The sequence below is a fragment of the Carex rostrata genome, chromosome 22 (genome assembly GCF_964058835.1).
Source record: "Carex rostrata chromosome 22, lpCarRost1.2, whole genome shotgun sequence".
Taxonomy (NCBI): Eukaryota; Viridiplantae; Streptophyta; class Magnoliopsida; order Poales; family Cyperaceae; genus Carex; species Carex rostrata.
This window is the reverse complement of record NC_135939.1, coordinates 7,323,520-7,347,737: the sequence shown is the minus strand read 5'-3', so window position 1 is coordinate 7,347,737 and position 24,218 is coordinate 7,323,520. Positions and strand designations below refer to the sequence as shown.

Sequence of the window (24,218 nt, the reverse complement as noted above, 5' to 3'; positions counted from 1 at the left end):
CACATTTCAATTTTGTTTTTATGTGAATTAATAAGTTGAAAAATGAACTTTTAGAAATTATCCACATTAGTGCATTTTTTTACAATCTCTTGATAACAACCAAAACAAAGTTGAAAAGTTCCGCTCAAGACAATTTTCCAACTCAAAATTCTATTTTGCTTCTATATTTTTAAAAAAAAAAATTTTCAGGATATGTTGATGCACTTTTTTTTGCAATTATAAGATTCAAGGGCAAAATCTTCAAACAAAAATTTAGTTTACACAATGATGTTTGTATCCATCTTTATCAGGATAAGCATAAAACAATCAGAACCTTCTAGTACTGATAGTGACCATGAATGGTACCAGACAGCACCTATACAATATGAAGAACTATGCTGCTGATACTATGTTACAGTAGCTAGGGGTGTTCATCGGGTCCGATTTAATTGGTTTAAATTCGAACCGAGAGAGTTTGGATTAAACGGTTTGGTTTTTCCAGTTAAATAGATCAGTTCAGTTTATTTTTTAAAACCAATTTAATTATTTGGTTCAGTTCAGTTTAGAAATTTTTAAAACCTGTTAGACCAAACCAACTGAACCACCCCCTCTCTTTCATGAACTGTTTTTATAAATTTCTAAACTGAACCCATTCCCTTTAATGAAATCATTTTTTAAAACTGATTTAAATGTTTGGTTTGGTTTTAATTTGGTTGATAAGTTTATTTCGGTCGGTTTGGTTATATTTTTGCAAACCGAATAAAATTTTAATTTGCCTATTTTATTTCGGTTTTAACCGAACCGAAACGATGAACACCCCTAATAGTAGCAGTAACAAAGACACATTTGACTCACCTCAAAGACATTTTTAGCGTTGTTATTGTACAGAGACGAGACAATATTATCAGCTGGATTTGAAACTATGGTCCCAATGGCACCAGAGATGTAACCGGCAAAACATGTCACGCCTAGCTGTGGGGCACACAAACAGTCTTTTTTTCTCTTTTGAATCACATTCTCATACAAAAAATCAACTAAGTGCTCCAAAGTAGAAAACATAAGCATCGAAACTGCACGCACAAAAGACACTGTGTTCAATATGCATCTTGAAAAATTCACCACATAAATGGATTCATTCTTCCTTATGCTCTTTCTTCTTTCTAGTGTCTGCTTTGAGTTGCATCCAAATTCTATCAAATAGTACTAAATTTATCCTAGCATTTGTGAGTAAATTACACGCATGACTCTTAAATTACACGCATGACTCTTAAAGTATCACTCTTTTTACCATTTTGGTCCCTGTAATTATCAATATATACCACATTGGTCCTATAATTTAACCAAAAAGTAGATTTAAATTCACATGAACATATCAGTATCATGCTGTGATTATGGATTCTATTGTGGATATAAGTTGTGATATACCATGGTGCCATTGAAGCCATCACCCATAGCATCAACAGAAATGACATAAATATTAATATTATGACCCAGATTATCAAGTACTAGTGAGATGGACATTAATATTAGCACCCAAATCATCTTAGAACTACATAATTAATTCATTTTTAAAAGTATTTTAACCTTTCAACTGGTTACAAATTGATAACTTCAGGGACAAAAATGGTAATTTCAAACGTTTTGAGGACCATTGTGTTATTTACTCTTAGCATTTTCAGATAAAATAATTTTACAGAACCTAGATATTTCTAACAGAGTTGTAAAATAACCATTGCAGAGATAGAAACTCCTTACAAGGGAGATTACGACCCCAAAGAGGTAGAAGCCCTCTGTAAAATCTGTATACAAAAAAAAATTGCTACCATAAATTAAATCTTTGTCAGAATTCATATCACTTTTAATTCAACAGATATCATATAAAGAAGGAAACAGGAAAAAGGAAATAAAAAAGAGTTTCTCAAATATATTAGTGTTCTTATTGATTTTTGTCTGCTGAGTAAAATCAGCTCTTGTTGACTTGAATAAGATACCTAACTTAATATTTATTTGCTAAGGTTTGATTTAGAGAAATGATTAAAATAAACTGCTCTGTATCAACCATATATGATGTTAACAAAATTTTCTATTTTCTGTTCTTTCTTTTTTTTCCCTCATGTGTTGAGTTTGATATTTTGCACAATGGAGACACACAGGCAAATTAGGACAAATGTGGGCCAAACTGAAGTAATACTACTTGAGAATTAATTATAAAATGATGTTACTAACCCGAATAAGCCTTCTGATGCATAAACCCGGGGAAACCCATCAATCAACCCTTTTGCAAACTTCGGCTGGGTTTTAACGCGAACTTTTACCGACTCAAAGGGGCAAAGTGCAATATCTGCAAATACCTGGGCCGATTCACTACTGACAAAATATACCATGCTTCTATTCTGTGGACCTAAAATATCAGAGTATTGTTTCTTGAAGTATTCATACAAGCCAAACCTGCACCCACCTTGAAACCCCTACCCGAAAAATTTGCCGGCCCAGCATCGCTAGAGAGACATTGGCCCTTGCTCCCTTACAAGCGTGCTTAGGCCCGAAAATATGCTAGCATATTTCAAGGGGTTCACCTAAAGAATGAAGAAGAAAGCTAGTTACATTATAAATATTATGTATATTCATGGTAATTATTATCTTTTTTTAAATAGACATAGCAATTATCAGTTGCCTCTTTGTTTTTTGGGGATAGTTCAAAATTACCAGGTGTTTATATGATAATTTTACTTTTTAACATTTTTCTTTAATGTTTTGTGTGTTTGCATTAGTAATTCAATATGAATCAGGTGAAACCAGTTACAATATAACTTGAACTCGATCAATTCACCCTTTTTTCTTTAATTTAATCAGTTTGTCAGGTACTCAATTGCATGATTGGGCATTAGTGAAAGCATGACAACTAAATGAATCTAATACATTTACTTAAAACAACATTTGGGCTAATATCAGATCTTCATTTTTCTGCTAATCCTTGCAAAACCAGTAAAGACTCTACCTCTAAAAGCAAGACTAAATTAAAAAAAATAAAAATAATAAATGAAACCTTTACCTGCATATTGACCTTGAGAACATCTAAAGGGGTAATGGCGAGATGCGTTGTACCAGCACTGAGCATACCACCAGCGGCGCACAACGCATAATACTCTGGTGAAAACACCTTCCTGTAAGGTTTTTGTTTCACCCGTGCAGCCAATTAACCTCGCCATTTCTACTTTCTCGCTCTCGCTCTAACTCTCCAAGGTTCTGGGAAGGAATCCCAAGAGATGCGGAGCGAGAGAAGAAAGATCGATCAAGGCATCAAGGTCCCGGCCAATGGGATGTGACATGTAAGGTTTAGTTACTTTGATTCTTTCTGACTTCTGAGACTAGAAATTGGACCACGTTAACTCGCGGGGGCGGGGTTCCAAGAGTCAATTAAGAGCAACGTAAGCGCTGGCTTAAGCCCTAAACCCATCGATGGGGTATTTTACTAATTTGCCCTTTTATTGAGAATCTTTATTTTGTATAAACAAAAATTTATTAACGGTTCATGATAAAAAATATATACATAAATAAGTGCTCAAAATATTTTTATGGGATTTTAAAATTGTATCTTAAATTCTCATGTGGGTGATATATATCTACACAAACTTATTTATCTCCATTCTATTATTAAGCACGTTGGGTGTCCGATCCGCCAACGGCTACGATTGAAAGGTGAAACTTTGGATTTAATCTCAGCCCTTCAATTACATAAGTTGTCTTTTTTTTATTAAATGCATCTGTTTTATGTATAAAAGTCTAAATTTAGTTAAAAACACACCCACCACATGTGCTGCCACACAATACCTTACAATTAAAATTGAACAAATTCTGAAATTTAGCGATATATTTATCTGTTTTCTTATTTCTTTGTTTCCATATTTCTCCTCTTCAATTGAGAAAACTCCACCTTCCATTTTCTTATTTCTTTGTTTCCTTCTTCTTCGTTTCTCTTTCTTTGTTTTTATATATATTGGTGTTGGCAATTTAGAATATATTTCTAATATATAATATATCGATGTGTGTGTGTATATAGATATTCTATAAATTGAAAACAAAAAAGAAAAATATAAATTGAAACGTGTGTGTGAATACATATTTCTCTTATAATATGTGTGTGTGTGTGTGTATCCTATACATACACACGATAACACTTTTTATTTATGTTTTTTTATATCATATTATATATTGATATTGAATTGTTGTATGATATTTAATATTAGATTCAAATCGAGCTATTATTTTATACCATTGGTACTTAAAAATAAAGAATCATCACATCATCAAATTGTTATCAAAAGTCACGATTAAAGTTAATTAAAAATACATAATCATATAAATTTTCTATTAACATGTGTTTTAATTTTTAAATAATTATTAGTTTTATTGATATATTTGTTTCTTATAATATGTTCCGTTGCAACGCACGGATATGATATATTTTGTTAAGCATTCTAGCGGCAGTGGTTCCATTAATGGAGAGTGTAAAAGTAAGTGAAAATTTTGATCCATGACAGCATCACTCTAAAATTTAACATAAGATTTACCGTTAATAAAAAAAATTCAAAATTTGCAACATTTCAAATTTAATTGTCCCTAATAGAATATTAAATACTACTTAAATTGTATGAAAATTAATATAAAACTAATCTAAGACAAACAATATGTCAATAAAACCTTTTTTTTTCCATCTTGATTTGAAAAGCTATTATTGAAAAGCGTGAGTCTATGGTACTATACATAGCACGGATTGGTCCGTAATACGGATTAATATTTTCATTTTCAAATTCTAACGGTCGATCCGAACCGTTCAACATGATTCTCGTATGAATATGTACTTATAGACTGGATTTTTTTATTTTTTTACAGACTTTTTACTCATTTTTAAAATAGATAGAAAATCATTGTTTTTGAATGGTCTAGAATTGTCTGATCAACTGATTTTCTACTTATCTTACAAAATATTAAAAAAAATCTAATAAATATAAAATCATATGGGGTTCATGTTAAAACATTTCGGATCAATCCTTACAATTTTGAAAATGAAAATATTGATCCATATTATAGACCAATTTGTGCTATGCATTAATACATAGTACCATAAACTCACTCTTATGAAAATTATAAAATTCATTCATTGTCAATATATGTCCATGGCCAGTTCCTAATGATGTGTTGTTTGCAATACAAGCAATAAATCCTAATTTACGCTCAATTCGGTTGCAAGTGTACAACCTTGTCGAGTAGTACTTAGGGATCGTCTCCACATGGACAAGTTGGAATATTAAAGTCTAACCTAACAATTTAATTTAGTAAAAAAAAGTAAAAATGTTTTTGTTTGTTCAAAGGTTGGTTTGATTGCGATTAAACTGAATTAAACTAAAGTCTTTAAAGCAAAATCTGATTTTTAACAAGTATGAGAAATTAGGGTTTCTTAGGGTTCCTATCCACTAGTGTTATGACTAATTGGTTTGTAGGTTCTTTTCTTATATTTATGAAGGCACAGTTGGATGTTGTAGGTACAAAGTGATATCTCTATATTAATACCATCTTTAAATTAGAATAAACGTCACCTCTCGGTACTTGGCTACTCTAATCTAAAGTCATTAAGTTCTTACTGTCCCAATTGATCTAGAAAACTATCTTTCACCTCTCGGTACTTGGCACAATTTTCTAAACTATTAGGTAAAGCCCGTATAAGACAAGCATCACCTCTCGGTACTTAGCCTATCAAATACCCTATTCCTTATGGTCTAGACCTAATATTCAATTTCTCAATTGCAAATACCAAATCCTAAGATTTCATGCGATTTCGATTAAGTCTTCACAATCAATTAAAATAAAGAATAGATCATAACAAAGAACAAGAACATATGAAACAAAACCAACTAAATCATAAAAAAAAGTTTCAAGTATAGCCCTAATCAACCCTAGAAAAGCCTTTAGCCAGTCATGGCTAAAACACAAATGAAATCAAAAGAACAAAAGAGTTCCAAAGGAAAGAAAATAATAAAACCGGTTGATCAATGGTGTTCTCTCCTTCCTTCTTCTTCCTTCCTTGCTTTTCCTTGTTCAAAACCAGAAATTCTCTCCCTAAAAAATGTCCTTAATCTATTCTACAGGTCTCCTTTTATACCCCCTAGCGAAACCTAGAAATAAATCCCTAAAAATAGCAAATTTGGGCTCTGAACTGCCTTATTGCGGGCCGTAATAACATCTATTACAGGCCGCAATGAGTGGAGGCAGTTAAGAATCTGTCGCGCAGAAAACTGTAAACTCATTTCGGGCCGCAATGGATTTGGTTGCGGGCCGCAATGAAAGTGCAGAAAATCTGTAAAAGTCATTTCGGGCCGCAATGGATTTGATTGCGGGCCGCAATGAAAGTGCAGGAAATGAAGAGGCTCTGACTTGTTTGGTTGCGGGCCGCAATAGGTTCATTTCGGGCCGCAATGAATGTTGACAGTTGCTCCAATCTTCGTGCCGACTCACCCGTTTTGCTTCGTTAAGCTCCAAACACTTGATTACCTGTAAAATAAACATAACTAGGGCAGTAACTTGAACTTTCGATCATTTCTAACCTAATCAAACATAATTTCAACAAAACTTGGCTTAATTTACATAACAAATCATAGGTTTCAATAGATACAATTTCGGCTTATCACCTAACCATTAATCTATTGAGAAGAAAAAGCTGACAATGTCCTTGAGAACAACTTCATTAAAAAAAGTTTACCTAACTAAGCCAAAATTAGTAATTTCCTAGATAATAGTTTTCTTTGATGCAAAATTTAGGCCAAGCAGGTAATTACATGCCATATGTTATTATTGTTCTAGCAATAATCTTTTTCGTCTATTTGACTGATATGCAAAACATACAATTATTGAATTTTATGATTTCTTCTATTTTTTGAAAGATATGTAGGTTCAAGTCAAATGTAATTACAATATGGAATACTTGGACTGAAAAAATTATGAAGACACTTATCAAGAATACAAATTGTAAAATTATAAACTTGGTAAAGTAAGTTTGATGATGTTTTAACAGGGAACAAACGTTGGTAACGTTTGTAAAAAGTTGTAACGTTTTCAGCGTGTTAGAAACGCTGAAGTAACAGCTTGATCAAACTCAGAAACAACTTAAAACGTTGTAACATTTATAAAACGTTATAATGTTTTAGGAATGTCAGAGATGCTGAAGTACAGCTGTACCAAATTCAAATTTAATTACAAACGGTTGTAACGTTTGTCAATCGTTAAACGATCTAATTAAATCAGCATTGTAACGTTTGACAAAAGTTATAACGTTTTAATTAAATCTGAGATTCAAACATTCATGTTTTTTATCAAGATTTTACAGTGAAAAACGTTACATAAACGTTATGCAATCATTGGTAACGATTTGATCGATTTCACAGCTGTCAGAAAGTTAAAACACTATATCGCATTTTGAACTAAAACGTTGTAACATTTTAGATCAAACAGCTCATTTTTTAGCTATCTCTATAAATAGGGCTTTGGGCTTTCTTTCCAAAGATCTCAGCCGAACCTAATCTTCTAAAATGCGATTTTCTGAGAGATTTAGTTACTCCATTGTTGTGAGAGTTTAAAACTTCAAAATATCTTGAGTTAGATTATGTTAGAGTAATCTATTGAGTGTTTCTCTTGAATTTCTAAACTTTGAGACCTTATTCTCATCTCTTTGAGTTGGCCGGTTAACTTTCCACTTGGATTGTAAGGGCTCAACGGTTCACAAGTTATAATCCTTTCGTATTGGATAATAAAAAGGCACACCCACAAGAGATTACGAAACTCCGAAGATGTAGGCTTTTGTTTTGTCGAACTCCGTTAACATTCCGGGTGTCAAATTTCTCTAAACTCATCTATTTACTTTCAATTTCATTTTTTTTCAGCTTTTGTAGCAACTAGTGGTGCATTTAGTATAACAACTATTTTAATAAGATGTATTGAAATCTACTACTGAATTCCAACCGACCTTAAAAAAAATATAAAATAAGACCTTAAAAAAAGGAGTTGGCTACGGTGCTACGCGTAGCATAGAGGACCTCCGTGCAACAGCTCAATATTTGAGTTTTTAAAATTCTAACGGTTGATCCGAACCTTTCAACATGATCTCCATAAGAATATGTACTTGCAAACCAAATTTTACATTTTTTAGAATTTGTTTACTATTTTTTTAGATAGGTAGAAAATCATTTGATCTGAAAATTTTGTACTATTTAAATCAAGTGATTTTCTACCTATCTAAAAAAATAGTAATCAAGTTCTAAAAAATGTAAAATTTGGTTTGCAAGTACATATTCATATGGAGATCATGTTGAACAGTTCGGATTGACCGTTAGGATTTTGAAAACTCAAATATTGAGCCGTTGCACGAAGGCCCTATATGCGACGCGTAGCATGTTAGCATTTTTCCTTAAAAAAAAAAAAATAAAATTAACATAAGATTTACAATTAATCAAAAAAATTAAAATTTGCAACATTTCAAACTTAATGGTCCCTAATAGAATATCAAATAATACTTAAATTGTATAAAATTTGATATAAACCCAATCCAAGTCAAACAATGTCTATAAATCTTTTATTTTCCCATCTTGATTTGGAAAGGTAATATGAAAATTATAAAATTCATTCAATGTCAATATATGTCCAGTTCTTCACCATTAATATATTGAGAAGAAAAGCTGACAAGGTCCTCAGAATAACTTCATTAAAAAGTTTACCAACTTAAGCCAAAATTAGCAATCAATTTCGTAGATAATAAGGATGCATCATGTATTGAAATCTAGTTCTGAATTCCAACAGGCTTAACAGAAATTAACTAGCAAACCAACACAAATACACTAAAACTCTTTGTAGATATCAATTATATTCAAGATATTATACTAACAAAGAAAATCTCTTTGGAATAACGGAATACCTTTTGTTTATTTTTCCTCCAAATGTGATACATCAGGTTATTTTTTCAAGAAAATCCACCTGTAGGACAGTACTGCAGTAAATCAATAAAGCTGCAAGTTCCATTCACCAGTAAGTGACTAACATCGAAGTTAAATTTGGAGTTAGTTCATTGCAACTTCCATTCACCAGCAAGTGATTGAAAGCAAAGTTAAATTTGGAGTTATTCGTTGCAACTTCCAGATGGATCGGCATTGTTCATAATCCATGGATGCATCAAAATCTGTTTTATGGATAGCCTCTTTGATGACTCCTTGACTAAGAGCTACGTTTGATAAAGGGAAAACAAAAAATGATTATACTATATAATGCATGATTCTTGATCAGTAGTGTGTGTCAAATTATGGGCTTGAACATTATACCTTGCAAATGAGATCCTTTGCTTCAAGGGAGACAGGATGTGTGGAAGGGAAATGAAGATCAACCTTCATAATCCTATTACAAAAATCATAATTTGAGTACATGTTTAGAAATGCCAACATATCCAATGCTTTTGTTGTCCTCAGCCCTCCAGAAAAAAATGACAACTCTAGGGCATAAATTTTTTGTATTATAATATGCCTTTTCACGGAGTCAAATTTGGTATACGGTATCCAGCATACGATTTTACTTTGTAAGCATTTTGCTATTTTGTATACAATATACATATCTATTTCATGCTTTATGAGCCAGACAACAATGTTTAGAAGATTTTGTTTGGGTTTTTTTTTTTTTTTTCTTCCTATTCCATGTGTTTCTTCAAGGCCTTTTTGAAGTAGGTTAATCTAAATTTTGTACCATGCTTACAATTACTGACAGCAACATGCAGTAGTAGAGAAGATTAATGGGAAAACAAGAATAACCTAACAATCAAATAATAAGAAAGGAACTATTTCACACATTGCCCCTAAAAATTTCACAATATCACATGTACCCCAGCAAATCAGAAAAGTCCCCTAAATAATTTCACCATTTCCTTGTCATATGCACCTAGGCTAATCCTTCTCAAATTTTCTGTTATTTGGAATTGGCTCGTGGGACCTGCTTCGATCTGGACTGTGCAATCTAAAATGAACACAACAAATCGATTTGCTGATGTCATCAAAACTTCACCTCTAGATGATGTCAGTGGGTTGATTGGATGCATTCGTTTTAGATCAGACAGTCTGTGCATAAAAAGCAGGGTCCTGCAGTCGAACTGTGGAATGACAGCAAATACAGACTCTCATTCTTACCTATATATAGGTAAACAGGACAGAAAAAAGACAGTTTTGGGCATTTTTAAGGTAAATTAGAGATAGGATGCGGAGGTAATTTCATTTTTGCACAAGGACATGCAATATGTCCTGTGTTCTTAAAAATGCAGGCAAGATATGTTTTATTTTGCAATAGAATACATTGAATGCTGAATGCGAGCATACAAAATTATCCAATAAAAAACACCATACCTTCTTAGTGTATCATACTGATCAGCAGCTTCAAAAGGAGGCACACCATAGAGGAACTCGTAACAGAGAATTCCGAGGGTCCAGTTGTCGACGCCATGATCATGTGCCTTTTTCTCTACCATTTCTGGTGCCAGATAGTCTATTGTGCCACACATAGTGTGTCTTTTTGCATTTGACTGCACAGCCCACCCGAAATCTGCTATTTTAAGTCTTCCCTGTCAAAAGACCCCCCAAAGGAAATGATGATAATATTAAGGGTTTCTTTATATATATACCTGGCTCTTTACTCTACTGTTTTGTAAAAAATAACTAACTTTTTTTAAAGAAAATTAAAGAAGGCGGATTTTAGATTTGTGTAAAGGAAGAAGAACCAGATATTTAAAATTAGCAAGAGAAATTATAAGTTGCACTTAATAGAAAGCTAGTATGGAAAATTCAAGGCCAAATGTTCTTGTTTTATTTGGTAATATTCATTAACAGTTGAGTTTTATTTACAAAAGCAATGAAAAGGATAATTATTTCTCTTGAAGAATAGGAAAAGGTGACGGGTGTAGTTTGCCAAAAGAAAAACCATTCTATCAATACAATATGTCAGCTGAAGACTTGTGTATTGTGGTTATGCCCCCATATGTGCTCAGAATAGTCAGTTGATGGTTCGGTAGTGGCATTCAACTGTAATTATTCCCCTATAGCACTTGTGTCTAAGTCCAAGCAGCAAGCAATGGTGAATTTATATAAGAAATAAGCATAATAGTTTCTAGAGAGGAGATTGAAATAGAGAACAGCTAGTAATGTAAAAAAAGGAACTTACATCAAGATCAAGCAATAAGTTTTCAGGCTTGATATCTCTGTGTATGACATGTTTTTCATGGCAATATGCTAATGCTCTTGCCAGGCTCGCCACATACTAGGCCAAATAATGTTAGAAAATAAGAAATAGTAGCATAAATAATTTGTTCAACCAATATCATCATATTCATGCTGCATCCTTGTAGTGGGAATACCAGATACAATTGGTGTGGTGCAAGCTCTGCAGTTATACTTTGGTGACGGTAATGGGTGGAATAAAATTCTGGACCTCAACTTGTACCTAATTAGTTCATTTGATACATCTCTATGAACCATTGGTTAGTGACTAGAGATAAAAAAAATGGTATGCTTATCAATCAGAATGGGAGCCATATGGACAACAATACATACCAGAACTATATCCAAATGACACCATACCAGGTATTAAGATCAATCCAAGAAATTTTCAGCCAGAACTGCATGAATGATAATTAATACTTGGGAGGCATGTTTGTAAATTTAGAAATAGAGAAATGGAAACCCACAGTGGCAGCACGCTTCTCAGAGAAGTGTCGAACTGATCTTAAAAGCTTGTACAGCTCACCATGAGCTGCATACTCCAGTACAAGGAAGATACGCGTCTCATCATGAAACCACGCATAAAGCCGCAAAACATTTGGGTGTTGGAGGGAGCTCTGGATCACAATCTCTCTTTTCAGATGCTCCCAAAATCGGTACTTTTCAAGTTTTGCTTTAAAGATCACCTTCAGTGCCACTGGATACCCACTCTGTATTTAGAATTCAAATTTGAACTGTATAAATTGAATTGAAGCACAGTAGCAAATTTATATTATTCATATCAACAGCTAGCTTTCCTAAAAGAATCTGCCAAAATTAACCAAATTTGCATATGATGCCCAGCACATTACCATTTAATGAATCAATTGGCAAATGACATCAACCACTACAAACCAAGGTTAAGAAAATATGGGTCAATTAACCCTAACTTTTCCATATTGACTCAAAAGTAATCTATTCAGAACAAAACTATAAACTTAGCAACACAAATTGCTTTACTTGCATTTTAGTTTTCTACATTTAAAAAACAAACACTTACAAAAAATTATAGGGCAAATATGCCACTGCACCTAAAGGGTCAAAATTGCTAATTGAAATGGTAGAAATCATCTGAGGCAAGTACAAATATGAGACTATTTGGTGTAATTTTGCAATTACAGTATTATTGAGAATTATTTTCAGGTAACCATTTTCTGAAAATTTGTCTATTATTCATTTTAAGCCTCAATTGAGCTCTTAGATTGACTCAGTAGAGCAATTGAACACAGAAATCAAATAATTAGATTAGATATAGCTACACAGCTGGCACTGACAACAATTCATTAGTACAATTATCATTTGTCCTACTTGTTAGGCAGGCACTGAATAGAAAGTTGAAATCGGATTCGAGGGTAATATTACTATTCTATAGAGCTAAAGCCCAATCCAAAGAAGTATTGTCAGTATGATTACATCCAACAGAAATATGCAGATTTATCCAGAGAGATGAAAACTTGCTAGGGTTTCGGAGAATGACGAAACTGGAGAGGTGAGAGAAATAGAGAGAGAGAGAATTGAGAACCTTAATCTCTCTAGCGAGGTAGACTTTCCCGAATTTACCCTCGCCAAGGTACTTCCCGATCTCAAAATCTTCCAATTTCCATTCTTCGTTTTCGTTTGCCATCGTTGATGGATGATCTATACAACTGTGAAGAGAGAAGCGAGCGAGCGCCGAGGAGAGTTTCAAAAGAGTGTTATCGTCGCTTCTGTCGGATCCATCGGTTCAAAATTCAAACGTTCAAAATTGAAAGTTCCAGAAAGAAAGCGAATACTCAGTTAATTGGGCCTCATACTATTGGGCCTACTGTAAAGGCCCATAATTCAGTCTTTCTTTAATTTTTTTTTTCTTTTTGGAAGGAAAAGAAGAAAATCAAAGGTCAGCGGCACTCTGAAGTCTGAACTCAACGGCCAGTATGATGTAGAAACCGCGTTGAATAATTCTGGCACAAAGTGGCTGATTAAGGATACAAAAATTAGTGATATTAATATTATACACTTTTATATATATATATATATATATATGGTTTTGTTGTGACCACATGCAACATAGAGAATTTTCTTGATATTCTCAAAATTTCACACTCATTTTATACATATATAGTAGTCATGATCACAAAATAGAAAACCTTCATTAACTAAACACATTGAACACACAATCTCTTCAAAAGACCTCTCATCAACAGGAAAACAAAAATTAACACACACATATTATGCCTACCATTCAATTGGCGAACCCTCAGAACAACATTAAGTACACTAGAAACAAAAATGTAAGAAGAAAAGAAGCCACTCGACTCAATGGAATGCACCATTTGTCGCAGGATAATCAGGCCAGGCTGATTCTGGGTTCCAGTAGCCAAACTCTGACCCGCTAACCGGCATAATCCCAGACACAGAACCAAATTCGACATTACTATCATATCCATCCACATTGTCATTGTAGCCGCCTAGGTACTGGTTCATTTCTTCAGTACCGAATCCTGGTGCATCAACTTGAAAGGGATGAGCTGGCTCTACCTCGGACTGTATCAATTGAAACCCGTTACAAGCATCCGGTACAGGGTAGCTTGGGTTAGGATTAGCATTTGGTTTCCATATAGTGAAGTTTGGTAATGGAGTGGTGGGTCTGGATTTGGTGAGCTCGGTGGGAACCACCTGTTTGTTCTTGCGGCAACCGCCACCGACAGGTACATTGCGCAAGGTACCGCCTTGGGTCCAGTACCGGCGACAGGTCCTACAGTAGTGTCGTGGTTGTGTGAGGTTGTAGTTGTTGTAGTAGCAAAATTTAGTGTCACAGGAATTGCATCTTGGACATGGTAAAGGTTCAGGAGATGTACAATTAGCAGGTAGAGTTGCAGCAGAAGAGGAAGAGTGTGCAGTGTTCATATTTTTTATGTTGCTTTCTTATTTCATTATATGTTTTTTTTTTCTTAGGAGAGGAAGAAGAGCTTGGTATGGACTTGAAGAGTTGGTGATTGATTGGTTTATATATAAAATGAGTTGCGTTGGCTGTTTAAGCTACTGGAGGGTTGCAATTGCATGATGGCCAACTTTTTTTTGTATGAAAAGGATGGGTTTTGGGGTTATTACATGATGCCCTTGACTATAATTATAATAACCTTTCTTTGCATGGACTGTACGACAACAATATATAAATAATTAATATTAACCATAGTTAAAATTTTATAATTAATATCAATCATAGTCTATCTAGTGGCAAATAGGGGTGGCAACGAGCTGGCTCGGTCCAAGTTAGGCCCTAGCCCAGCTTGTTATTTCTAAATCGAGTTACAGACGAGCGAGCTGGATCTAAAGCATCCGAGTTAAAACTTAAGTTTGAAATCGTGACAAGCCAGTCCGAGCTAGCACATGAGCGGATGAGCTGACTCACTGAGTTTGGCTGAATCTTGTTTTAAGATCAAGAAAATGAATTCTATAAACTTTTTGGATCGAGCTGAACAGAACTGGACCGAGCTAAACAATATAAAATGTACACAAATTCATAAATTGATGCCTAGCCGAGCTAGCTCGCGAGCAAGCTAGGCTCCAGCTTGAACTTGTTAATTCTGGATCGAGCTAGTGGTGAGCTAGCTCGTTAATAGCTTGGTCCAATAACGAACAAGCTGTTAGCGAGCGAGTCAGGTGCGAGTTATGATCGAGCCACGAGCTATGAGCTTTTTTGTCACCCCAAGTGGCAAAGACAATGCTCTCCGTGTGAAAGGTAACACGTTCAAAATTAAAAAAAAAATTGTAAATATTAAATAGTCTGATGACTTAACATCCAATTATTAAAAAAAATTGTTATATGATTTGCATGCTTTAATAATGTAAAAACTACTCCTAGCCTCATATTGTTAACTACATGTGTTAAAATCTAAAGGTTTAAAGGTCAATTCTGCCACGAATATGTAGAATTTAATTAGTTTAATTAGAAATTTTAATTTCTATTAATGCCATATTTATTGGTGTGTTATATTTTTTATTCATATTATATCAAAATAATATTACTTGGTGCATGCTATGTGCATGCCAGATCTAATAAAGATTAAAGAGAACCATAAATTAGAGCTTTAATGGAACAATAACTATATATATATATATAGAGCAACACTAGGGTGTGATATGCTCACCAAAAAAGATTGGTGAGCATACTTTCAAAAGACTATTGGATTGACTTTGAATTACAAATCTAAACCGTTGAAATCTAAGTACTTCATGAGTGATGCATGTACATGTAAAAATTTTAAAGTTTCGAACTCATCTAGTACATGGTTAAGCAGTCAAAAAAATGATGAAAAATTAATACATAAAACAATTAAAAAAATAACTTATAAAATGTTCATTGTTTTGACCACTTGATCATGTGTTAAATAAATTCAAAACGTTAAAAATTCAGCATGTACATGCATCACTCACAAAATACTTAAATTTCAACGGTTTGGATCCACAGTTCGAAGTCAATCCGATAGTATTTTGAAGTTGTGCTCACTAATCTCTTTTGATAAGAACATCACACCCTAGTTTTGCTCATATATATATATATATATATATGAGTGTGGCTAATTTGCTACTGGAAGCACTTCGACCGAGGTGCTTCCGGGGCTATATTAGCATATGTGATGTTCAAACAACAAATCCAAACCGTTAGATGTTTAATCTATATTAAAATCTACTTGGAGACCAAATTTTACATTTTTTGAAATTTTTTTACTATTTATTAAGATGGTTTGAAAATCGCTGTTTTTATTAAAATTCTGCACCATAAAAAACAGCGATTTTCAAACCATCTTAATAAATAGTAAAAAAATTCCAAAAAATATAAAATTTGGTTTCCAAGTAGATTTTAATATAGATTAAACATCTAACGGTTTGGATTTATTGTTTGAACATCAAATATGCTAATATAGCCCCGGAAGCACCTCGGTCTAAGTGCTTCCGGTAGCAAATTAGTCACACTCATATATATATGAGGAGGGATTGGATGACACTCTTTTTTGGTGACATCGGATAACATCGTACATTTTCAAAGTTTTTAAAGTCCAAACGGTTGATCCAAACCATTCAACTTGATGGATATGTTAAAATGTACTTGCAGATCAAATTTTACATTTTTTGGAATTTTTTTACTATTTATTAAGTATTTAACAAAATCGCTATATTCAGGCCGTTGAATTTTTGTACCCATCTTAATAAATAGTAAAAAAATTCATAAAAATGTAAATTTTGATCTGTAAGCACATTTTAACATATCTATCAAGTTGAATGGTTTGGATCGATCGTTTATATATATATATATATAGAGAGAGAGAGAGAGAGATGGGCTATGGTGAGTTGCGAAGTAAAATGCGTTTCTACTTCACGCCGTATTTTTATTTTGAAAGTCCAAACGACCGATCCGAACCGTTAGATGTTTAATCCATATTGAAATGTGCTTGGAGACCAAATTTTATATTTTTTGGAATTTTTTTACTATTTATTAAGCATTTTTGAAAATTGCTGTTTTGCTGTGAACAGTAAAAACAGTAAAATTTTCTGGACCATCAGATCAGCAACTTTCAAAATTGCTTAATAATTAGTAAAAAAATTCCAAACAATGTAAAATTTGGTCTCCAAGCACATTTCAATATGGAGAACAAGATGAACGGTTCGGATCGACGTTTTGAACTTTAAAATCGCAAAATATGAGCGTGAAGTAAAATAGTCGCTTTACTTCGCAACTCACCGTAGCCCATCTCTATATATATATATATAAAAAAATTACGATGAGTTATATTACAAGGATATGGTGATTTGATGAGAAACTTAATTTATGAGACTTCGTACGACTCATACTGAGAGAATTATTATGATTCATAGCGAAACATGTTATGCCTTTTCACGGCCATTTTTTTTAATACCCAAAAAAAAGGATTTTACAAAAGTGTCCACTGTTTTATTTTTATTTTTTTTAAATCTACCCAAACTGCCAGGCCCACGGGCGGCTCAGAATTCTAGCAGACCGCCTAGGGCTGGGGCGGTTCACTAGAGACCTGACTGCCTGGGAACTGGGCGGTCCTCTTTTTTTTCTTATTTTTTTTAGAGATCTGAATATTTTCATTTAAATAGTTTTGTGAAGTTTTAGTTTTCTTGTTTAGAGTGTATGCCAAAAAAATAAAACATTTGATATATTTATTAGTGAGATATCGTAACTCTTTATAACTTTGATTTAATTTGTCAGTTGGATATTACAAGTCTAAAAATAACACTAATTAAGGACTTGATCTTGATTATTAATAATTTATTTTATTCAAATATACACAAGGAAATATAGTTAGATTGCCTCAATGACATCAACTTCTTGTTTTTTTAGAGAATAATTGGAGAGCGAGAGAGAGTAATTGAATTATTTGATTATTGTCAACATATATCATTTGCTCCGAGATAGGCAAACGAACACAATAAATAATAAATGCATTTTAAAATAATTATATGAATAATTCTTGAATAATCTCTTAGGCTTTTGACTAAACAAAATACCGATCGTTGCATGTTTACCGTTGAACGAAAACTTAAACTGAATTTTTGAGGCACTAAATGATGTTTTTTTTTGAAATTTTGATGCTATGAATGTCCGGGGATGTACTCCGAGCAAAATTCGAATTTGTCTCATCCCCCCTTTCCGAAAAGTGGTCATACGCGCAAATCCGACTTTCCTAGCCAAAGTTATAGCTGTTTAAAGTTTTTTCAAAAGCTGATTATAGAAAAATCCAAATAAATGGAAATTTGTGTCAATTCTGTGTATTTTTTAATGCTCTACATTAGGACTGCTCATGAGCCGAGTTGAGGACAACTTGGATTCAACTCGCGAACTCATGAGTTGAGTTGAGTCCGAATCGCTAATCCAGTTCCGAGTCAAAAACTCTGATTTGGAATCAACTCGCGAGCAACTCGAGTCAAAGCGAGTCGACTTGTGAGACAGTCTAATTTAATTCTAACAAAAAAATATTACATAGTTTACTAAAATAATACACAATTAAAGGCAATACATAATGAGATAATGGCCAACACATAATTAAAAATTACGAAAATACCAAAACAGTACATAATCTAAAAAGGCGAGGCAGTCATAAAGTGGGGAATGGAAAATTGGGAATTAGGTTTAGTCGCTTCTCTGATTTTTTTTTAAGTTTTAAGAGGCAATCTGAAAAGCAGGTATAAGGTTTTGGGGGCTCAAAAATTGGAAATATATGAATTAGGGTTTGGTGTGAATCCTACCGAGTTGATTCCGAACTGAGTTGGGAGTAACTTGGAATCGAGTCATAAATCAACTAAGTCAATAAACTCGAGTTAGTTTTGACTCGAGTCAGTTTTAAGTTTTAACTCGAGTTATAGTGAGTTGAATCCGAACTGATTTCGAACTGAGTTTCGAGTCATGAGCTTTTGGTGCACCCCCTACTCTACATGCTGATGTAATCACTTTTGCAGTTTGGTCCCTGTATCAGTCCAGACTTGCTTATTTACTAGCAGATGTCAAATTTGTGTAATTAAGGACTTGGCTGCTGAGTTTGGACTTGGTACCATACCAGAGGTCAGTCTAGAATAATTTATGCATGGACAGAGATCTAATTTGAGGTTTGAACATATTTTAGTAGCTCTAAACTACTGTTTTAGTACCAGAAATAAAGAGAAGAAGATCAAAGCTCCAAGATATCATTTAATCAAAAAATTTGAAATATCAACAAGTTGTCAGAGCTTGAAAATTTATTAATCAAGGCCAAGTCCTTAATTAGTGTTATCTTTAGACTTGTGATATCCAACTGACAAATCAAATCAAAGTTATAAAGAGTTACGACATCTCACTCATAAATATATCAAGTGTCTTATTTTTTGACATACACTCTAAACAAGAAAACTAAAATTTTACAAAATTATTTAAATGAAAATATTCAGATCTCTAAAAAAAAAAAAGAGGACCGCCCCAGTCTCAGGCGGTCTACTAAGACCCGTGGACCTAGCGGTCTGGGTAGATTTAGAAGAAGAAAAACAAAACGGTGGGCACTTTTGTAAAATCTTTTTTTTTTTGTATTAAAAAAAATGGCCGACCTCTTCACATTACAGGCTATATTATGTAGCTCATAAAGTAGGAAAACAAGAGGAAGCTGTTGTCAATTTTCTTATCACAATCAGTCATTGTTCATTACATGTATTTGAGTAAGAAAACTAGAAAAGGAACCACATTCATTTCACAAGCTAGACAGAAAAAGTTATCATTATCCAAGTAATAATCAAGTAAGATAATCAATGCGTTTTAATCAAAAAGAAAAATGATCAGAGGCAATGCCATCAATAATGAGCAGTATTGTAAAATGTGGCAGCATATACTTATGCAGTGGTCTTCCGTATACAAAATCTTATACAGTTAAGTTCATGCAGTTTTGAATATACGAGCACATATACGGTCCACACGGACTTAAAAAAAAAAGACTAAAAACTATTTTGTGGTAGAGGGGATTATAATTTATAACCTTTATAATATGGTAAAGAGTAGAAACTACTAGACTAAACAAGTTTTTAGATATAAATTAGTTTTATTTTATTTATATTTCTTTAACAAAGCATAGTAAAACCGCATATATGCTTCCGCATACAAATCAACATATGCAACTGCATCTGCATGCAGCATATGCAGTAACCTTCTGCATGCATGAATAAAACCACATTTTACAACACTGATAATGAGTGTGTGTGATCAGATTGCATCTTTAATTTGTTCCTTAACGTAATGTCATGGAGGTTTTAACGTATTGCATTTTCATGTCATGCAAATTAACAAAAAGTTTGATAGTACTGCTAAAATAAGATGTATTACATTAATCTATTACAATTAATAGGTTAATCGGGACACGAAATGTTGACTGAATATATATTTTCATTTTCACTGTTTTGGCCCGTTTATGTGATTATTTTGTGCTCCCATTTTTATATATAGGGGTTCAAAAATTCTTAATTTTCTTGTAGTAAGATATCATCAATAAAACAAAAAAAAAAAACAATTTTGTTTCTATTCAAGTATAAAGGAATTGAGAAAGGAGAGAGACAGCACAGTTGGCTAGGAAAAAAAATCTTAGGCTTATTGGTTACTCAAAGATCGAGAGTTCGATTTCCTCTTACGACTTTACAACTTTTGTGGAGATTTTTTTAAAAAAAGTATGAAGGAACTTTTTTTTTTTAATTATAGAATCAACGATTTTTTTTTGAAAAAAAAATGATACAAACACATTTTCATAAGCATGATTTAATGAGTTACAACATTTTGTCATATACGAACAAAGAGTTAGGCTGGGGTGCTATAGATAGCATAGAGGCCTCTATGCTACGGCTCAATATTCGAGTTTTCAAAATTCAAACGGTCGATCCGAACCGTTCATCTTATTCTCCATATTAATATCTGCTTGGAGACCAAATTTTACATTTTTCTGAATTTTTTTACTATTTATTAAGTATTTTACAAAATTGTTGATCCAACGGTGGCTGCACAAAACAGTAAAACCGTTGGATTAGCGATTTTCAAAGTGGCTTAATAAATAGTAAAAAAATTTAGAAAATTATAAAATTTGGTCTCCAAGCAGATATTAATATGGAGAATAAGATGAACGGTTCGGATCGACCGTTTGGATTTTGAAAACTCGAATATTGAGCCGTAGCACGGGAGGCCACTATGCTATCCATAGCACCCCAGCCTAACTCACGAACAAATTATATACTATACTTTTTTTGTTACGAACAACTTTTTTTTTCAGTAACTAATTAATTGTTGAACAGTGCAGAGTGAGGGATTTTTTTTTTTAAATAGAACTCATTTTAATTATTTTAATAGAACAAGCACCATTGAGTTGCTTTTTATTAAAAGCAGCTAGGGAGGATTTAAATTTTGTTCTAAGAAATCTGCGTTGGTCATTTTTATTTATTTCTACCTCTATTTTTTTATAAAAAACAATTCAATAATACTTGTTCTATTAAAATAATTAAAATAGTTTATATTTAAAAAAAAAATCCCAGAGCGATGAGCAGTAGAATCATTCCCTTGAATAATTTGCTCATGACATTCTTCAATTGTGTGGTCATCAACAGTTGACATGAAAGACTTTAGACCACAAATTTGATCCTGTATTTGTACCAACAACAGTGCAATCCAACATCAGAGCTTGTTTGCCGCCAAACAGGGTGCAAATGGAGCCAACAAGAGAAATATCATCTTTGACAATTAATATATTGGATCAACTGAAAGGCAATTTTTTGTCGTCAACTCACAAATCAATATGTCAATCATTTAGTCAAGGGATGAGCTTGTTGAGAATTCATACACATTATTAAACCTAATTTTGTCATGGCTCTAATATTTTGATTCATATATATCCAAGGCGTGATTAAAAAAAAAAATGTAATGTCATGCCACCTGTAGATTCTAGTATTGTGTCCAATAATTTGTATTCTGTGTGATTTTATGAAATTCTATCAACTTTTTTTTTGTTTTATTATCTAAAATACTCGCTCAAAATATGTCATCTCGGTTGTTTTGATTCATCTTTGTTATCAATTATTCCGAAATTTTTATTAATACCATTTTAAAAAAAAAAAACCCTAAAATTAAGGAATTTTAGAAATACTCGACCACCAATTCAATCTGCAGTCCCATTCTTAGAGTTTTTGGGAGGCTCTCAAAAAACCTAAATATCAATATATTACAGTGTATTTTTGGATTTTTGGGGGCCGCCAATTCAATATGCGGCCTGGCCCTCAAAAAATGAGGCTGCATATTAAATTGGCGGCTCATATATTTTTGAAATTTCCAGCCTTTATTATTAGCCAAAATGATAGACTAACCACTATAAAGGAATCATTTGCAAACATCCATCATCAATCCTTATAAATCACTAACCATATAATGATAAACTAACAACTAATTAAATAATTGTGCACGATATTTTAGATTCAAGCTAGTCAAATATTAGATTGACAAGGCACGGGGGGTTTTGTGATCATCTGTTAAAAAAATAGTATTGTCAATTTGGCATTGTTATAGCAACGAACATAAAATGGAATTTACAGGAAAGAATCCTAAGCTGTGACTCAATTGTGAGGTGACACCAATTTGACCAAAATTGGATGATGGTTACGTCTGAATTTGACCATGGTTAAGCACTAGAATTTCTTAATGGTCGGTGGGGCTTTTAGTGCTTCCATGGACCCTTTGAAAACTCAGTTGTGTCAAGTCACGCCATGCAATTATGCATGCATGATCATACTCATACACATTCATAACAGTATTAGTAAAGGTGCCTGTCAAGCTCGTCAGATCATTAGTCTTTACTCTTTTTTCAGTATAGTATACAAACAAATCCACCTTAATTTATACTTCACATGAAAAGATACCCCGATGTGATCCCTTTGTTGGTTTCAAGGGTTGAAAGGATAAGTCATATCTATCATGTATCTTAGAACATCTACATCCCAACCATAGTGACAAACGAATAGTTCGGATTCAATGCCGGATTTAAATATTTGTGATTCGAAATAAATAATTTGAGAATGATTCGGTACAAGAAGAAATCAAAACAAAGGTATTTTATTTTTGGTGTTTTTTCGCCTTTTTCTCGCGAATAATTCGGATTTGCGTTTTATTCACAAATAAAATGCATTATACGTTTTATGAGTTTTAATCGGAGTTCGATTAAAAAATATCCAAAAAAACCGAATAAAACGCAAATTATACCCGTATATTGTTACTATGATTCCAGCAACCCAAATGAGTTTCTAAATAACTGTTGACCACTTTTTAGAAATTAAGGTTTCTAAAGTTTCTAACTCTCATATCCCTAAAATTAATTTTAGAGTTTCTATTAACCACGTCAACAACAAATTGAAAATGAGAAATAATTTGACCAGCATGAAGTCTATAAACATTTTTTAATAAAAGAAATTTTACTATATAATTTTTAAATAAGAAAATCTTCCACGTCCCTGAAACTGCCACGTCAGATTGGCAACTCTAATAATACTAGAGATGTAGTTGCTCTTAGTCAGCATCAAGATTAGACCATGAGTAGACCTCAGACCTTCAAATTTGGAAAATATTTGACCTGCCAAATTAAAAGCAGTGACAAGGCCAAAGCCACATAGAAATGGAACCAAGCACAACCCACACCTTTCTTTCAATAGCACAATATACCATCTCACTTGGCAATAGTTGACACCAGCCCATGTAAGAGGCTTTGAAAAATACTTGGTGCTCCACTCTTGGTTGAGGCAATTTATCGAAACACTTTGCGGGTGTAACCCAGGAAACAAATGTAATTTTGATTTTCGTTTAGGTGATACAGATAACTTCGAGTAAGATTTAGTGAGCCGAACCACCTTGGTCATATCAACTGAAAAGGAGAAGAAATAAATGAAAGAAACTTTTAATTGAGATATTAGAACTGAATAGTGTAGCAAGAGAGAGAATTAACCATGAATCTATGAAAAGAACGGACGAGGCAAGAGGTGAGCTCGTGAGTCACGAGCATCTAAGCACGGAGAAGTAGTAATAATACCAAAAAAGCATGGAGATAGTTTAGGCCTGGCGCAATCAATTACCTTGTTATAGCTTAAAACTGAGTTCAGTATCACAATATTTTGCACAGCTTCATTGTCTTCATTTTAATATTGCTAATTTGCTATCTAATGGCTTCTTGCTGTTGTTTGATAGAGAATGGGAGGTTCTGCAAATATCTCTATTGATTTGTCAATGACTACTCAATTGCCAGAGAATGCCATTATTTAATTCTCTCGATCAATTGGTCAAGCATCACAAACAAAATCCACAAAAAAAAGGAAAATAAAATAATTGAAACGGGATTTTTTATTAATCGGATAAATAGCATCTTG

General features: G+C 33.1%; 4 protein-coding genes across 5 annotated transcripts in view; 1 reads left to right on the top strand and 3 right to left on the bottom strand.

Annotated features, from left to right (window-relative positions):
- Positions 1-24,218, top strand: part of LOC144574249 (transcription factor HHO3-like) — a 93,539-nt gene that overhangs the window by 18,963 nt on the left and 50,358 nt on the right. The gene's annotated exons all lie outside the window — the stretch shown is intronic.
- Positions 208-3,369, bottom strand: LOC144574184 (mitochondrial phosphate carrier protein 1, mitochondrial-like). 2 transcript variants are annotated; one of them, XR_013518138.1, is made up of 4 exons: positions 3,032-3,369; positions 2,206-2,555; positions 1,679-1,778; positions 208-1,049 (listed from the first exon to the last, which is right to left on the bottom strand). XR_013518138.1 is itself a non-coding variant. In XM_078324072.1 (4 exons), the coding sequence occupies exons 2-4, from the start codon at positions 2,361-2,363 to the stop codon at positions 799-801; spliced, it is 453 nt and encodes a 150-aa protein (XP_078180198.1). In that variant the 5' UTR covers positions 2,364-2,555; positions 3,032-3,369; the 3' UTR covers positions 208-798. The 2 variants fall into 2 exon arrangements, 1 of the variants encoding a protein (XP_078180198.1); XM_078324072.1 differs by having other exon boundaries at positions 1,735-1,778.
- AUR3 (ataurora3) lies at positions 9,088-13,044 on the bottom strand. The gene is made up of 6 exons (XM_078323906.1): positions 12,835-13,044; positions 11,741-11,983; positions 11,218-11,313; positions 10,407-10,621; positions 9,342-9,414; positions 9,088-9,244 (listed from the first exon to the last, which is right to left on the bottom strand). The coding sequence occupies exons 1-6, from the start codon at positions 12,934-12,936 to the stop codon at positions 9,143-9,145; spliced, it is 831 nt and encodes a 276-aa protein (XP_078180032.1). The 5' UTR covers positions 12,937-13,044; the 3' UTR covers positions 9,088-9,142.
- LOC144574066 (dof zinc finger protein DOF3.6-like) lies at positions 13,602-14,277 on the bottom strand. Its single transcript, XM_078323907.1, has one exon. It carries the CDS (start codon positions 14,196-14,198, stop codon positions 13,608-13,610), a length of 591 nt encoding a protein of 196 aa, XP_078180033.1. The 5' UTR covers positions 14,199-14,277; the 3' UTR covers positions 13,602-13,607.

Coding starts and splice junctions, on each gene's coding strand:
- LOC144574184 (XM_078324072.1), bottom strand. CDS start 2,363: ATGGTATATTTTGTCAGTAGTGAATCGGCCCAGGTATTTGCAGATATT. Junction 1,779..2,205: donor GCATCAGAAGGCTTATTCGG/GTTAGTAACATC, acceptor TTTTGTATACAG/ATTTTACAGAGGGCTTCTAC. Junction 1,050..1,734: donor TTGGGGTCGTAATCTCCCTT/GTAAGGAGTTTC, acceptor TTGTGCGTGCAG/TTTCGATGCTTATGTTTTCT.
- LOC144574066 (XM_078323907.1), bottom strand. CDS start 14,198: ATGAACACTGCACACTCTTCCTCTTCTGCTGCAACTCTACCTGCTAAT.
- AUR3 (XM_078323906.1), bottom strand. CDS start 12,936: ATGGCAAACGAAAACGAAGAATGGAAATTGGAAGATTTTGAGATCGGG. Junction 11,314..11,740: donor CTGAGAAGCGTGCTGCCACT/GTGGGTTTCCAT, acceptor TATTTGGCCTAG/TATGTGGCGAGCCTGGCAAG. Junction 10,622..11,217: donor ACTTATTGCTTGATCTTGAT/GTAAGTTCCTTT, acceptor GTCTTTTGACAG/GGAAGACTTAAAATAGCAGA.